General features: G+C 44.0%; 2 protein-coding genes across 3 annotated transcripts in view; both read left to right on the plus strand.

Annotated features, from left to right (window-relative positions):
- Positions 1 to 4,326, plus strand: part of Sec24a (SEC24 homolog A, COPII coat complex component) — a 66,126-nt gene extending 61,800 nt beyond the window's left edge. Inside the window, exon 23 of the mRNA XM_041664398.1 lies at positions 1,380 to 4,326. Coding sequence (XP_041520332.1) covers positions 1,380 to 1,494 — 115 coding nt within the window. The 3' untranslated portion in view covers positions 1,495 to 4,326. The remainder of the gene's footprint in view (positions 1 to 1,379) is intronic.
- Positions 4,327 to 8,244: 3,918 nt separating this feature from the next.
- On the plus strand, positions 8,245 to 11,949 carry LOC121456700 (trafficking protein particle complex subunit 2-like). Of its 2 annotated transcripts, none has more exons than XM_041665099.1 (2): positions 8,245 to 8,375; positions 11,221 to 11,949. In XM_041665099.1, the coding sequence occupies exon 2, from the start codon at positions 11,257 to 11,259 to the stop codon at positions 11,677 to 11,679; it is 423 nt and encodes a 140-aa protein (XP_041521033.1). In that variant the 5' UTR covers positions 8,245 to 8,375; positions 11,221 to 11,256; the 3' UTR covers positions 11,680 to 11,949. The 2 variants fall into 2 exon arrangements, with proteins under 2 accessions (XP_041521033.1, XP_041521034.1); XM_041665100.1 differs by lacking the exon at positions 8,245 to 8,375 and adding an exon at positions 8,943 to 9,105.
- Positions 11,950 to 16,907: the final 4,958 nt, after the last annotated feature.

The following is a 16,907-nucleotide window of genomic DNA, read 5'->3' on the forward strand; positions in this document are numbered from 1 at the left end:
TCTTTCAATAAATTCACTGATAAAAAAAATTCCAGTAGTTTCTCCTAACCCTAATGTTAAAACTTTCCTAAATACTATGATTACATATCAGCCACATATTCTCAGAGAAAACTCTATACATAGCTTTTTTTTTTTTAAATATTTATACATACATAAGTGTGTGTGTGTACCAGGCTTTGTCTTTGGTCTGCCACCCAGCCAGCCTAACAGGCTTATTAGTTTTGAATGCTCGGCCTAGCTTAAGTTCATTTCTGGCAGTCTCTTTTAACTTAATCTTTTTCTCTTTATCTACCCTTTGTCTTGGGTCTTTTTTTTTAAATATTTATTTATTTATTTAGTATACAATATTCTTTCTCCGTGTATGCCTGAAGGCCAGAAGAGGGCACCAGACCTCATTACAGATGGTTGTGAGCCACCATGTGGTTGCTGGGAATTGAACTCAGGACCTTTGGAAGAACAGGCAATACTCTTAACCACTGAGCCATCTCTCCAGCCCCCTGTCTTGGGTCTTTTTACCTTTTCTTACTTTCTTGCTATCTCTATGGCTGGCTGATGACTGCCTAGCTTCTTGCCCTGGGTGTGTGATGTCATTCATGCTCTCTTTCTGTTTATTCTCTGCCTGGCAGCACTGCCTAGCTATTGGCCATTCAGCTTTTCATTAGACCAATCAGGTGCCTTAGGCAGGTGAAACAGATGCAACACATCTTTACATAATTAAACACACATCCTAACTGTCAAACAAATGCAGCATAAACAAAAGTAACACATGCGCTGAAGAGATGGTTCAGTGGTTAAGAACACCGCCTGCTCTTCCAAAGGTCCTGAGTTCAATTCCCAGCAACCACATGGTGGCTCACAACCATCTGTAATGAGATCTGGTGCCTTCTTCTGGCCTGCAGGCAGAGTACTGAGAATACTGTATACATAATAAATAAATAAATCTTTAAAAAGAAAAAACAAAAACAAAAGTAACACACCTTTACACAGTTAAAGTGATAGTCTGCAGCATAAACAAATGTAGCACATCTTTGCCTAGTTAAAATAATATTCCACAACATAGGTGTTTTGTCTACATGTATGTATGTGTATCATGTGCATACCTGGTGCCCTTGGAAGTCAGAAGAGGACATTGGGTCCTCTAGAACTGGACTTAGAAGCAGTTGTGATCCACCCTGTAGGTACTAAAACCAAGTGAGCCTAGTTCCTCTCTAAGAGCAGCAATGCTGTAAACCACTGAGCCTTCTCCCCAGCCTCTAGGCCTAGCTATTTATATGGTCAAAGTCATTTTAATTACCATAGTGAGTCAATAGCCTAGAAAAAATTCACAGTTTATTCTGCATCTAACGCACACAAAACCACTCTTGCCTTTTCTTTCTAAGGGAGGAGAGTCCAATGAAGGCAGCCTTCCTTCAGAACCTGGTAGAAGACAGAACGGAATCCGCACTGTCGTATTATGAATTCCTCCTGCACGTACAGCAGCAGGTGAACAAGTGAAGAGAGGGGCTGCTGAGGAATCACTTGCGCAGCTCCCGAGAATGCAGCACCCTCCTTTCCTCCTGCAGATTGTGAACAAATGTGACGATTAAGATGTTTCACTGTGATTTCAACAACTATAGCAGATAATGGACCACAGCAGAGAGGCAGATGTGCAACTCCAAAATACTGTATTTTTCAAATCAAAATAGAGGTCTGTAAAATTGGAAGCCTTTTTTTTCCTTTGCTGCCAACTATGTTTGATTTGTTATGGATTGAGATGAGACAATATTGCAGAGGCAAAGTACATTTTATAAAATAAAGACTTCTGTGTTCTGCATTTCTAGTTCTCATTTTTTTATTTTTCTGAGTTTTTGGCTGCTACATTTAAAAACCTCACAAAACTAAGTGTTGCAGGGAAGTTTCAAGTCTATCAATAATGATTTTTTTAAATTGGAAAATCGACTGTAGAAAAGCTAGAATTATTCCCTTTACATTTTTGCCCCACCCCCACCCTTCTTTTTTAAGGGAGGAAAAGGATCATGTTAACAGAAACTGAAGGAAACTAGCTCTGGCCTTGCTTGGGAAGAAGAGAAAGTAATTGTCAAGCTTTAAAGTCTGTCAGTATTTTCTTTACTTGAACAAAATCACTTTAATTTGAGGTGAAAACTGTAATTAGGTGGTTTTCTGCTGTTTTATTCTGCCATGAATAGAATCAGAGCTGTCTTCATAACCATATCGGGACTGGCAATGGTAATAGGAGCTGGGAGATTTGGGTTATCTTGATTCTGTGCATGGGATTTTGTTTGGTACATTTCTGCTGTGACTGGTAAAACATTAAAGTGGTATTTTGGTAAAATGAGTGAAAGAAGCTAAAGGCTCAGTAAATGTGACCTCAAAGTGAATAAATATTTCTCTAAGGAGTTTAATAATTGGAAGCCACTCGTATATTCTGGGATATTAAAATCTACTAAAGTATGAATGCTGCTCTTGGCGTTGGTAGATAATAAGACTACAAATCCATTGTGTTAAAGTTAGAAGAGAAACTTGATTTCTGAACATGCTCTAAAGACTGCTTGTTTTGATTCAGTTAGAGAGCTATTACAGTCAAACTATGAGATGGCTTTTGTTTACATATAGGTAAATTATCCATGTGTATTTAAAGTGCTGTGATGTTTTTTGAAGTTTGGCTTACTTTTCACAGGTTCATCTTGTCTTGTATGAACTTCTTCAATGATGTTTGTATGTAATACTTAATGAAGAGATTTTTTGTTTTATGTTTTCATAGTTAGAAATGTGTTGACAATCTCGGTCTCACATGATCACCAATGAACTAGTAACTTTCAGGTTGATACCCCCATGGGCTAACTTAACTCCTGGGAAGGGAAGCAGCAGGTCCCTGGAGCACACAACTACTGTCTGCCAGCTGCTTCAGAATAACTGTGCTTCATGAGACTACAGTGTTAAGGGTCTTCTTGTTTATCCCAACCCAGACATGATGGTACATTATCCCTAACCGGTCCTTGCGAGGCCAAGGCCAGAGAATTGCTAGCCTGGGCTATATAGCAAGTGCCAGACCAGCCAGACTTTGTCTCAAAAAAAAAAAAATGAAAAATTATTGTGTTTCAGTGTAAACATAGCACACTGAACTGAATTTCTCTTGAAAGCTGCTTCATTTATTGGGAAGCACTTTCAAACTATAACCCATTAAATATATATATAATTTCCCCTTTTTAAGAAACAGCCATTATGTACTGATGTTCCACTAAATGAACTAGTTTTCTTCTTAATGTGATTTTAAATGTTGGCATTTGTAGGTTCTTTCTTCGTAGTAAGGAATCTCCCAGAGGAAACGTGCTCCTAGGGAAACCTCCCTTGTGCCTCAGTCCTTGAGTGAGTCTGACCCTTACTAGCTAGCACCTGCTTGTTTAGTATATTTCACAAATTTAAATTTTATTTTAGATATTATGTAACGTGCAATCCAGAGTAATTTTATAACAGTCATAAAAACATAACTATTTAGGGTTCATGATTTTCATTCTCCAGATAAGAGAATGAACCTTTTTGGGATATTGATAAAGTTATTTTTTACAATATTGAATGTGTTTTTTAGTTAGTTGTTTTGTTTTGGCAGTAAGACACTACCCGTACTATCATCCTGTATTACTTCCCGATGTAAAACAACTGATATTTACACTATGCCATATTTTTTTTATTGTAGTTGTAAATTATGAAAGATCCTTGAATTTTCTACAGATCTACAACTACTAAAGTAACAGACAAGGGCAATCTTGATATATAAATCTGAGCATGGCAGTTCTACCATAAAAAGTACTCTATTTTTCTAATTTCTAGAATTTTTAAAATAATGTTTCTCTAAGTCTGACATACTAATATTCACTCAAGCAGTACCATTTGTTTTAGCTTGCATATGTTTTAATTTAATGTAATGTATTGAGTCTAATAGACTGTTTGCAATAATTAGAATAAAAGGTTTAAACTCTAATCAGAGATGCATAACAGCTGTTATCTAGGGGACCACCAAATGTGATTTCACAGTTTTAACTATTAGAAACACAATCCTTACATAGAAAATTTAATTTTGTAAAGTAGTGTATAATATTGTAACATTAAATTTGTGTTCGCGAATCAAAAATAAGTATTGATCTTCAATGTGTTGTGTTCGTCTCACTTCTGAAATGTTAAACAAGATTTGTCTTCCTTCTCGCAGACTGTAATTTTCACTGGTTTATTCCTGTTTTTTAAAAAGTCATTTGTAACCCATGCGAACAGTCGTCTGATCTGTGCTGACTTATGAATCTGATATTCAATAAAGTTAATTAAAAGAGCTTATAAACAGTGACTGGTTATTTATAGTCCAGATTGGTGGCCTCAGCCTGGAACTTGCTCTGTAGACCAGGCTGGCCTGGACCTCAGAGAAATCACCTACCTCTGTCTCCCAAGTGCTGGGATTAAAGGCACTGCCCACTTAATTGTGTTTTTGTCCTTAATGCTCCCCTGGGCTCATTGTTTCAATGTTTACCTTGCTTGTTCTTTAGCTGCCGACTTTAACCATAAGATCCTTGTTCCCCAGCCCCACAAAGTCCCTGGCTATCTTCTTTTCAAATAGTTTTTTTTTTTGGTTTTTCAAGACAGGGTTTCTCTGTGGCTTTGGAGCCTGTCCTGGAACTAGCGCTTGTAGACCAGGCTGGTCTCGAACTCACAGAGATCCACCTGTCTCTGCCTCCCAAGTGCTGGGATTAAAGGCGTGCGCCACCATCGCCCAGCTCAAATAGTTTTTCTATTTGGAGGATTTTTTTTTTTTTGAGGCAGCCAAGCAAAGGAACAGTTAAGTAACATGGTATCTACTTGGACTGGGTAGTGCACACCCCCTTCTTGTGATGCACTTTGGCAGCCTATCTCCTTTACCCAAATCTCTCAAAAATGAACCTAGCAACCTCATACACCAGCTGCACTGGGCAACATGTGTACCTTAAGTTTCTCCTACCCTAACAATAATCAGATTTAGTTTCCTTTCAAATATATTCCCAATATACTGGAAGCAATGTGTATAAAGAGCAGACAGGGCTGGAGAGATAACTTGGGAGGAAACATGCTTACTGAAGACCTGAGGTTGATCCCTGGGACATATGACTCCAAAAGGTTGTCTCTGACCTCCACACACAAATGCGGGGCAGAAGTTAAAATCTCATGGCTGATCTGTCCTGAAATGGTTTGGGGAGCATGTACAATACGGTAAACTTAGACTTGCAGGGAGAACCCCAGTGTACCTTTTTGGCCTATGCATTGCTGAGCACACACATGATAAAGTCGTGCATCTTGACGAGGGACGTGAGTAACTGACCTATCACCAGAGCCAGCCAAACTGTGCCAAAGGAAGCCCCGAACGGTAACCTGGCCCTGCAGCACCTCAGTCCGTGGCCACCATCCATCTTGACGGTATTCCTTTCTAAACTGTTTATTGCTTGGCTTTGAATAAAGCTACCTTACGATTTTTGTGAATTGTATGAAGACTTATTTTTCCATTATTTGGACAAGAGGTCAAGAACCTGGAAATACCCAATCCCAACCACCACTAACAAGGTCTCTATGCAGCAACGGCTGGCTTACAGCTCACCTAGTCCAGACAGACCTCGTGCCATCCTGCCTCTGCCAACCAACTGCTGGGATCCCGAGACTGTGCCACCATGTTCAGTACATACTTATTTTTCTACCCCACCCTCTTCTTTTACTCTCAGAATTTCTATTATATGTCTTTTAATTAATTCCTTTGTTGTTTAAGACAGTTTTACTATGTAGCCCTGGCTGGCCTGAAACTCACTTTGTAGACCGGGCTGGCTTTGAACTCACAAGAGATTCAACAAGTCTCTGTCTCGTAAGTGTTGGGATTAAAGGTGTAAGGATCATGACCAGCACTGTTTTCTTTAATTCTTGTCTTTGCCTAAACTGGAGTTTAATCTTGGTTTTATATTTGAATGGCTATATTTTTTATTTCCAAGATTTATTTTAATGGCCTTGTGTTTTTAATTCACTTTTTATTTTGCTCAACAATGTTTCTGTTGTAGTTTTTCAAGACAGGGTTTTTCCATGTAGCTCTAAATGTACTGGATCTCACGCTGTAGACCATACTGGTCTTGAACTTACAGAGATCCACCTGCCTCTTCCTCCCGAGTTTTGGCATCAAAGGTGTGTGACACCACTACCCAGCTCAATAATGTGCTTTTAATGCATATGATCCACTTATTTCTGAATATCTCAAATATATTTATTGTAAAACTTTCTGTAAGATTCTCAAGCTAAGCATGACAATGAGTTTAAAGCCGGTCAGGGATACATAGGGAGACTGCCTCAAAAACCAAGGGGAGCAGCGACAAAGGCTGATGCGACTTCAGCTTCTGGCCTCCACACATCAGTGTGCCCGTGACTGCTGTTTCCACCTCCAGTCCAGAAAACGTTGCTCTGTGTGAGCATAGTTAGGGGTCTGATGTTTATTTGTGGGAGCACTTTTGGGTGTGGGCTCACTGATGTAACTGTGAGCAGCTTGCTCAGAGCTGACATGTTCATATTTATATGGCTCAGATGATACCTGAAGCCAGGTGGTAGTGGCACCCACAGCACTCTGGGGACAGAGGCAGGTGGATCTCTGAGTTTGAAACCAGCCTGGTCTACAGAGGCAGTTACAGGACAGCCAGGGCTGTGCAGAGAAACCTTGTCTACAAACACAAAGAAACAAACCAAAAACAAGCCAAAAAACAAAAAACAAAAACAAAACACAAATGATACTTGAAGCCTTGTAGAGGGAACTGTCAGGCATTTCCCCCCTTACTTCCATCCTGATCAAGGTAACCAGAGGTTTAAGACAATGCCCTTTTTGTGCCTTCAAATTTGAAGGGCCTGAAATAGGTAAATATGCACTCTTCCTATACAGAAGTGGGCAGGTCTCTAACCCAAAGGGAAGGAGACTGTGAGGTGCTAATGTTTTTCTAACAAAGGTAGGTAATCTACCAAGGGTCATAAACCTACCTCACCTGGTAATTTTTTTTTTTTTTTTTACACAAACTAAACACATCCTTTCTCCTTCCAGAATTCCCTGCTGCCTGGAGCACAACGCTTTATCTTTTTTCTTTGGTTAGTTTTTAAAAAAATAACCAATCAGCCGGGCAGTGGTGGCACATGCCTTTAATCCCAGCACTCGGGAGGCAGAGGCAGGCGGATCTCTGGGAGTTCGAGACCAGCCTGGTCTACAGAGCTAGTTCCAGGACAGGCTCCAAAGCTATACAAAGAAACCCTGTCTCGAAAAACCAAAACCAAACAAACAAACAAACAAAAAAAAAAATCACGAGGGTGGGACCCCCAGCCAATGAGGAAAGGACATAGTCTCCACCAGTTAACCAAGTGAACCTCCTGCCCCGATTTGGATCCGGACACCACTTTTTACAAACCGAAATCCCCGTGCAGAGCTCCTTGCTTTGTTCATTTGTTCCTTTATGGGACACCAAGATTATTGTTTTCAGTATACACAAAATGAAAGCAGAAATGCCAAGCTTCATCTTTAGTCACCCTATGGCCCCAAGAGAGAAGTCAATGCTTTATTTAGCAAAAGCAGCTTCTGAGGTTACTGAGTGCCGTCACCAGGAAAGTCTCTTTTGGAATATGTACATAAGGAAAACCTGTGAGAAATCAGGCACTTGAAAAAGCCTAGTATGAGGTGAAAATCTACACGAAACACAAACCCCGGCGGCACCGCTCCCTAAACCATCCTCCACCGATTACGCATTTCTGCCCACGAATAAGGCCACAGACTGCACACAGGAGGCTGGCGCTGCAACCTCCATTTTGCTTTCTGGCACCGAGGTAGTCTCAGGCTGTGCCTCGTTTGGCGAGTCTCTCCCACCGCTCACGGCACGCGCCGGCCCTCTACACCTCCAATCGAACATCGGTGACAACAGCAGCAAGTATTCGTGTAATAAAAAGGAGTGCTGTAAGAGCCGGACAAGGTAGGGTGCAGACCCTACCATGCCCTCACCCAAGATGGCGGCCAAATTTCGCGCGCGGCGGCTTTGACCAGTGACGCGTGGACGTATGCGCGGTCGTCCGAGTCGCCCGGATCCAAGATGGCGCCCGGGAACCTTGCACTTGGCGCTCTAGTGAGCATGCTCAGTCCCCTCTCACTCTCTGAGTCAAGATGGCCGCCAGGGCGGGGCCGTTCAGTCGCTCGCGGACAGGCGCGACCGTGTGCGCATGCTCGGCCACCGCCTCCTCCTGCGGTGGGCGGGGCTCTCCCGGGAGGCGGACGTGAAGTTTGGGTTCTTGGTCGTTTGTCCCAGTCTACGCCGGCACCGCGGCGACTCCTGAACTAGAGGGAAGGCCACTGAAGTGAGGTATTTACAGATGTCAGAACCCCACCCTGGGCAGAGTGGCGCTCGCCCGTCATCCCAGCGCCGCAAGTTCGAAGCCAGTCTCTGGGACAGCAAGACCCTGTCGCAAGATAAAGTCCCGAGCTGGAGAGTGGGAGAGTGGAGGTTGGCTGGGAGGCCGGGAAGACAGCTTAATCGTTTCCGTGGGTGTGGACTTGGTTTTACTTAGGATGGGGTGTGGCCAGTGGCAGAGCCTAGCACCGAGGCTTTTTGGTCCGGAAATAAAAAGTTAAAAAAAAAAAAAAAAACCATTAAGAGGGGCGTAGTGGATAATCTCAGCACTGGAAAGGGAGAGGCAGAAGGGTAAGGAATTCAAAGCCACCTTCTGATACTTCGAGGCTAGTCTGGACTACGTAACACCTTGTCTCCAAAAAAAAAAAAAAAAAAAAGTAAATAGTAAATCAAATGGCAAAATGTGCGGGGTTATTTAGTGGATTCTTATCCCTTTTTTTGTTGTTGTTTTTGTTTTTCGAGACAGCCCTGAGTGTCCTGGAACTAGCTCTTGTAGACCAGCATGATCTGCCTGCTTCTGCTTTCTGAGTGCTGGGATTAAAGGAGTGCGCCACCACGGTCCGGCAATATGTCCTAATTTAGGCCAGTACCACTCTGTCATAACTTCTGCAATTGTGTAGAAAGTTCAAAGACAAGTTTGATGGTATTTGAAAGAAACGACATTGAGTTTGTAGGCCAATAGGTATTGCCATCTTTAGTCCATAAACATGGAGATGACATTCCATTATTTAAAATTATTATCCTTTGACAATTCACACACGTTTACAATGTGCTTTCCACACCTCTCATCCCACCCCCGTTGAACCCTGTCCCAATAAGTTCCCTTTTTATTTTCATGTCTTCACATTCTTTAAATTACTAATATTGTGTTTGTATTCAGTACATTAGTGAGCCTAATCCTGTGTGAAGGCAGAGGACAGCTTTGTGGAGTCAGTTTCTTATTTCAGTCTTTTCTCTCCAAGGTCCCTCTGTGTAAGTTTAGCTGTCCTGTAACTTGCTTTGTGGGCCAAGCTAGCCTCAAACTCAAGAGATCCTCTTGCCTCTGTCTTCTAAGTTCAGGGCTTAAGAGATGTGCCACCAAGCCAAACTTGGCTTCTTGCACCTTTATGTGGGTTCTAGAGTTGAACTTGGGTCATCATGCGTACATGGCAAGTACCTTTACACACTGGCTAAATGTGTGCACACACGCACACACGCAGACGAGACCCACGGAGTCTAATTAACATACACATGCACGCATGCACACGAGACCCACAGAGTCCAATTAGAGCTGTTTGCATGAGCATGGAGAGGAGGTTATTTACTGGAACAGGCAACAGTGGCTCCACACTGAAGAAAATGACTCCCCTGAACCAGCAGCCACTGTTTGCCTGCACCTTTTCAAGAATGAGTGAGAGCCCCTAATTCTTCAGTGATTTTCAGTGGAAACCTTGGCACTCTGCAAGAGCAGCCAGTGTTCTTAACCGCTGGGCCTTCTCTCCAGCCCGGCAGGTGTTTCCCTTGTCCTGTTCCTTCGTCACTCTTGGATTAGTTGCTGTTCTAGAGAAATCCTGCTGCTTGATCTTGTGACGTGTGACCTTGCTGAAAGTTGGTTCCACTGGGCTTTTCACCTCTACAGTGTTACCTTGAGACAGTTGACTTTACAGTAGGAGTGCCCTTTATCTTTCCATTAGCTTTAGTTCTTGGCTGAAGTCTCCAGGAGAGTGCGACATAGAAGTGGCAAAGGGGGGCACTCTCTCGGAGTTCCTAAACTTGATGTTGGCCAAAAGGCCAAGGGCCTGATCCTGCCTAGTTTTTGATTTTAGGAAGAAAGCTTTTAGCTTGTAGTTTTGTTTGTTTGTGTGAACTATTTGGGCTTTGTTTTTGAAGTCAGCACCTCAGATTATAGCCCAGACTGGCTGAAACTGGCTGTGTAGCCCAAGTGGCCTCAAATTCCTGTCAGTCTTCCTGCGCCCCCACCCCCATCTCCCCAGTGCTGGGATTTCAGATGTGAGCTATCATTGCCCTGCACTGTGACCATTAATTGTAAAATTACTTTTGGATTTGTTGATGGTGATGTAGTTTGTATTTTTCTTGGGTTTTTGTTTGTTTGTTTTGTTTTTTTCGAGACAAGGTCTCTCTGTGTAGCTGTGGCTGTCTTGGAACTCGCTCTGTAGTCCAGTCTGGCCTCGAACTCTGACCCACCTGCCTCTGCCTTCTAAGTGCTGAAATTAAAAGTGTGCGCCACTACTGCCCAGCTAGTCTTTTGTTTTTAATCAGTGGAAAGATGGTAGGTTTTTTTGTCAATTTTTTGTTTTTGTTTGCTTTGGGTTGTGGTTTTTTTGTTGTTGTTGTTTTTGTTTTGTTTTTTTTTGAGACAGGGTTTCTCTGAAGCTTTGGAGCCTGTCCTAGAACTTACTCTGTAGACCAGACTAGCCTCAAACTCACAGAAGTCTGCCTGCCCCTGCTTCCTGTGTGTTGGGATTAAAGGTGTGCACCGCCACCACCCAGCGGGTTTTCTTAAATTTATTTTCTGAACCTATTGAAATAATCTAGATAATAAACAGCCTTCTGTTTGTTTCATAAAAATTACAAAAATCCAAAGAAAAGGGAAATACGTATGCAAATTTAGTATATAGTAGAAGTATCAGATTAAATTGATGGGGGGCTGAAATTTTAATAAATAGAGCTAGGGGTGGTGGCTAATGCCTATAATACCAGCACAAGATAGAAGGATTGAGATTTCAAAGATAACCTGGTCTCAAAAATAAGTAAAATAAAAAATTTTCAGGCATTGACTGGGTGTTTCTGTTGCCAGCATCTCACTACAGGAGCTATACAGATACAGAAGACAATGTCTGGAAGCTTCTACTTTGTAATTGTTGGCCACCATGATAATCCAGTTTTTGAAATGGAATTTTTGCCAGCTGGCAAGGCAGAACCCAAAGATGAGCATCGCCATCTGAACCAGTTCATAGCGCACGCCGCTCTGGACCTGGTGGACGAAAACATGTGGCTCTCCAACAACATGTACTTGAAAACCGTGGACAAGTTCAATGAGTGGTTCGTGTCGGCCTTTGTCACCGCCGGGCACATGCGGTTCATCATGCTTCACGACGTGCGGCAGGAAGACAGCATCAAGAACTTCTTCACTGATGTCTATGACCTGTACATCAGGTTTGCCATGAACCCCTTTTATGAACCCAATTCTCCTATTCGCTCAAGTGCATTTGAAAGGAAAGTTCAGTTTCTTGGAAAGAAACATCTTTTAAACTAAATGCAGAAAGCTTAAAAAATCACAGGGGGGCATGCTCAGGTTTTTATGCGTTGTAAGTAGCTGGATAAAACGCCTGGCAAACTTCACATGTCTCAGCTTATTTGTATATAGTGAAATTTCTTGTATATTTAATAATCTCATTTTTTCATGTTATCGGCATTAGCATTTGCTTGTAAGTAGTTATCAGTAATTTAAAATATTTTCTTTCAAAAATTAAGAATAAGCCTATATCTTTACTAATTGAGATAATTAAAAAAGAATTTATATTTATTTTATGTGTATGAATGTTTGTCCTACATACGAATACACATCATCTTCATGACTGGTACATGAAGAGATCAGAAGAGGGCATGGGATCCCCTGGAACTGGACCTGCCCATGGTTATGAGCCACTCATGTGGGTGTTGGCAATCAAACCTGGGTTGTGCCAAACCAAACCACTAAGCTACTCTCTGACCCTTTACCGAGATAACATTATCTTTTCCCCCTGCCATCTGACACAGGGTTTCTTTGTGTAGCCTTGGCTGTCCTGGAACTTACTCTGTAGATTAGGCGGGCCTTGAACCAACTGACTGAGATATATCCACCTGCTTGTGCCTGGGATTCAAGGTGTGAACCATGACTGCCTGGTGAAGTGACATCATTTTATAAAGCTCTTGGTGGCACACACCTTTCATCACAGCACTTTGGGAAGCAGAGGCAGGGTGATCTCTTGTGAGTTCAAGGCCTGCCTGGTCTACAGAGCGAGTTCCAGGACAGGCTCCAAAGATAGAGAGAAACCCTGTCTCGAAAACAAATGAGAGAGAGAGAGAGAGAGAGAGAGAGAGAGAGAGAGAGAGAGAGAGAATGCACGAGCTCGCAGAGGCCAGTGGATTTCTTTTTTTGTTGTTGTTGTTTTTTGTTTTGTTTTTTCAAGACAGGGTTTCTCTGTAGCTTTGAAGCCTGTCCTGGAACTCCCTTTGTAGACCAGACTGGCCTCAAACTCACAGAGATCCGCCTGCCTCAGCCTCCCCGAGTGCTGGGATTAAAGGCGTGCACCACCACCGCCCGGCTTGCCAGTGGATTTCTTGCCTGGCTACCTAGTGACATCCTGCCTCCAAAAAAAAAAAAAAAAAGCAGGGGTGGGGGTGCTCAGGGATTAGAGCACTTGCTGCTCTAAAAGAGGACCTGGGTTTGATTCCCAGCACCTACATGATGGCTCATAAACATCTATAACTTCAGTTCCAGATCTGGGACCCTCTTCTGCACTCCTGATCTATCTAAGCCATAGATAAGCCTTAAGATACCTAGTAACCCTCTGCTTGTGTCAAGTGGAAACGCTAGAAACCGGTAGCAACCCCCCTCTAAAAATAGAAAATATAGTTTATCTGAGTGAACCACAGCCCTTCAGAACTCTGAGGCTCAAGCACCTCTGCAAGGATTTGGTGTCTTGGTGGAGAGTTTCTGCTGCCAAACAGACAAGGCCCTGAACTGAATGAAGTCTTCTATGGCCCGGAGGTGAGAGGTGTGTGTACACACCACATGTTGGCCTGAATTTAGTCCCATGCTTGCTGTCGTCTTAACTGCTAGTAGGGCATAATGTGTGTGGAGCATCACAGTGGGTGGCGTGAAGGCTGCCAGGACACCCCAGGCAGACGCATACAATCTCCTTCCCAGAAGCAAAGCTGAGACTTGGTGATGGACAGGCCCCAAGCAAGGAGAAGACTGAGCAGATTCCGGATCTACTCTGCCTCCCCTAGTCAAAAGCCACGGATAGTTTGTCCTGCGTGAACACACCACAAAAATCCACAAGAGAAACAAAACAAGATGAGGAGTCAGGCAGTCCTGAGCACCCACCATGGCCCTTCCTGACCACTGAGTCACCTGCGCTGCACTGAACTGGTTTCTGCTCTTTAGGGCGCAGCCTGGGATCATACCTGCCTTGCAAGATGACCACAGCAGTTAAAGTAGGTATCCGGTCAACCTGAGCGGCACCACGTTCTCCAGGCCCATACACAGCCCCTCTTGGTCAGGTTGAGGCAGCTCCTTCCCATATCTGATTGTGCTGTCATCAATCAAAATCACATTTTGAGACCTAGCCTATCATTATGTTCATGTAATGCCGTCAGGACTCTCAGTGGCTGAGACATCTGTGGAAAAGAGCAAGGTTTTCTGCCTAGTGTGGAAACCACAACTCGGCCCTGGGGGAGTCATGGGCCCAGTGACACGGATACTGCCTCCTAGAGAACCGTGGGGAGATGGGACCCAGCGTAGAACAAAACACAGGAGCGGCAGGGGGTGTGGCCGTTCATTGTTTGCTCTTAGAGACCCTGTAATTTGCAATGAAATTACATGCTGATGGTGTCTTCCTGCAGGGGGTGCTGTCCTCTCAGTAACTCACAACAGACTTGCTGGGAGCTGGCGAGTCGTCCCCACCAAATGCTGACCTGTTCTTTGCTGTGTGTCTACTCATTAAATTGTTGACTCGGCCCTACAAAGTCCCAGACAGATGAAGCAAGCAGCACTTGTTTAAAACGATGGACGTGCATGTTTCCCCAGCACCCCCGTAATCACCTGAGAAATGTACCACCCCAGCATGTCTCCCCACAAGGCTGCCGAGCAAAGCTCCCTCTCGGGGTTCTCACCTCGAAGGCACAGCATTCTGGATTAGATTCCCAGCACCATAAGAGAACCAAAGAAGTAATGGATTCAAACGCATTATCTACCTCCCCTGCTCTACGGGGGCTTTGTTCTAACTCCTGCTCCTAGTAGATTTCCCACCCCACCCCCACTCCCGCCCGCATTGATTTTGTGTATTCCTGTTCTTGTGTGTAAGTGGAGGCCGGAGTGCTCCTCAGGCACCACCCACCTTCTTAAAAAAAAAATTACATATAATTATGTTGTGTGTGTCCCTGGGATCAAACTCAGGTGGTCAGATTAGCAGCAGCCACCTTTGTTCAACAAGCCTTGTGCTTTTGTCTTAGAAGGGGTTCCTGCTTTATAACCCCATTTCAGTGCCGGGGTTTCGGTCATGAGCACGCTCGGCTTCCCCAGCCGGTTCCTGAAACACAGTATTTAATAGTACCAAGTGCACCACATGGAACTTTTTTTTTTATCCTGTCTATGTATGTCTGGGATAAACATAACTTACAAATGAGACACACTAAGAGGCTACCGACAGGGCAAAGAGTGCAGTTCCATCGGAAGAGGGCTTGCCTAGCACTCATCAAAGCCTGGGTTCCTACCCAATAGACCAGGTGTGGTGGCACCAGCCTGTAATCCTAGCACTTGGGAAATAAAGGGAGAGTCAAAAGTTCAAGGGCATCTTCAGCTACTACAGAATGTTAAAAGACAACCTGGTACACATGAAACCCTATCTCAAATGAGGGGGGAGTTGGGGATGTCAATGGTAACTGATAAAAGAATAGGCAATTATAACGACATGGCCTCTGTGCTTCTCTGGAGAATAATCTCCAAAACAGGGTTGCTGAGTTCTACTAGAAACGTCTCTAGTTCCTGGATGGAGGGGGTCTCCAAGGCCTGGGCTCTAACCTGGCCCTGGGGCCAGAAGTTTAACTTCCCTTTCCCTCTAGAAGGGGAAGAGGTGGACCCAATGACCTCTAGGAACTGACCTCCGCGCACCAGGAGCTCTCCAAGGGAGACAGGAGCAGGTACAGCGTCTGGAGCTAGGCAGCCCCTGGAGGCAGCTGCCATGAAATGTCAAGAAGAGGAAGGAAGAAAGGAACCAACCCTTCGCTCACCTTTTTATCAGCTTTCAATCCTTTCTCTTGTTTTCATGGTTTTTTTTTTTGTATTGAATTGGGCCTCCTACATGTCAGGCGAGCCCTTAGCCATCCAGTACATTTCATTGTGTTTCTAGACCATAAAATTCTCCTGTCTTGGGGGCTGGAGCGATGGCTCAGTAGTTAAGAGCACTTCCTGTTCTTCCAAAGGTCCTGAGTTCAATTCCCAGCTACCACATGCTGGCTCACTACCATCTGTAGTGAGATCTGATGCCCTCTTCTGGTATGCAGGTAGAACACTGTATATATAATAAATCTTAAGAAAAAAATTCGCTTGTCTCACCCTGTTCTGAATTACAGATGTGTGCCACTATATCCAGCCCCATATGATATAGACATTTTCTTACTTCATTTTATTTCACTATTATTATTTGCAGTAGCAATTTACATTTTTTGGAGATTTTTTAAAATTTTTATTTGCATGAGTATTTTGCCTACATGGATGTCTGTGGACTGTCTGTGTGCCGTGCACCTGGAGTTACAGGTGGTTGTGAGCATCCTGTGAGTGCTGGGACTTGAGTCTGGGTCTTCATGTGAGTGTGTGTGAGGAGGTCAGAGGGCAGCCTGCAAGAGCTGGTCCTCTCCATCATGTGGGTTCCAGGGCTTGAACCCATGCTGTCAGGCTTGGCAGTGAGCACCTTAGCTCAGTGTTAACAGATCTGAACAGTACCCGGTGCCACAGGGAGGTGTGTCCATCTTTCCTGTTTCACTGTCCCCAGACCCTATTCTCACTGTTTCCCAGCTACCAGGAGATGAGCATTTTTGTTTCCCCACAACTCCCCACCTTCATGTTCCATATCACCACAGCCCAAAGCAACAGACCAAAGCCTCTGCACCATGGGCCAAAATTAGCCTCTCCTCCTCCCGAGTCGATTCTCAGGTATTCTGTCATAGGAACAGGAAGGACTGACTGACTCATGAGCAGAGAAAACAAAACACTGAGGCCAGCTGCTGCTAAGACAAGGTCAGACGCAGGGGTATGCCCAGGAGCCATCCAGTACTCCCTGAACTAGGAGAGGAGGGTGAGAAAAGTAAAATAATGAGAGAAAGTGATGGAAAGGAAGTGTCACCTGAGTAGAAAAGGTCTTCAATGCCTAGGGAATCTGAGTTCAACCAGTTATAATCTCAGAGCTCAGGAGGATCTCTGTGAGTTCAAGGCCAGCTTCGTCCAAGTAGTGAGTTCCAGGACAGTCAAGGCTATATACAGAGATCCTGTCTCCCAGTCTATGCCCGTAGGGGCAGCTTTAAGGTGGTCAGGTCAGAGCTGTGCATTGGGCTATGACAGTTCGTGGCCAGTGAAGAAGGCTACTGGGGATGGACCAACCTGGGAGCAGGCAGGCACCTGGAGAGTGTTGCAGTCATTCAGAGAGACAAGAGTATGGCAAAAGAAGGGGACATAGCGGGTGGGTGCGTAAAGTTGTCAGGTCTGTTAGTCACTTTTCTATT

This window comes from Microtus oregoni, unplaced genomic scaffold (assembly GCF_018167655.1).
Source record: "Microtus oregoni isolate MIOR12 unplaced genomic scaffold, Mior012 000015F_ref0000493, whole genome shotgun sequence".
In the NCBI taxonomy this organism is placed as follows: Eukaryota; Metazoa; Chordata; class Mammalia; order Rodentia; family Cricetidae; genus Microtus; species Microtus oregoni.

Coding starts and splice junctions, on each gene's coding strand:
- LOC121456700 (XM_041665099.1), top strand. CDS start 11,257: ATGTCTGGAAGCTTCTACTTTGTAATTGTTGGCCACCATGATAATCCA.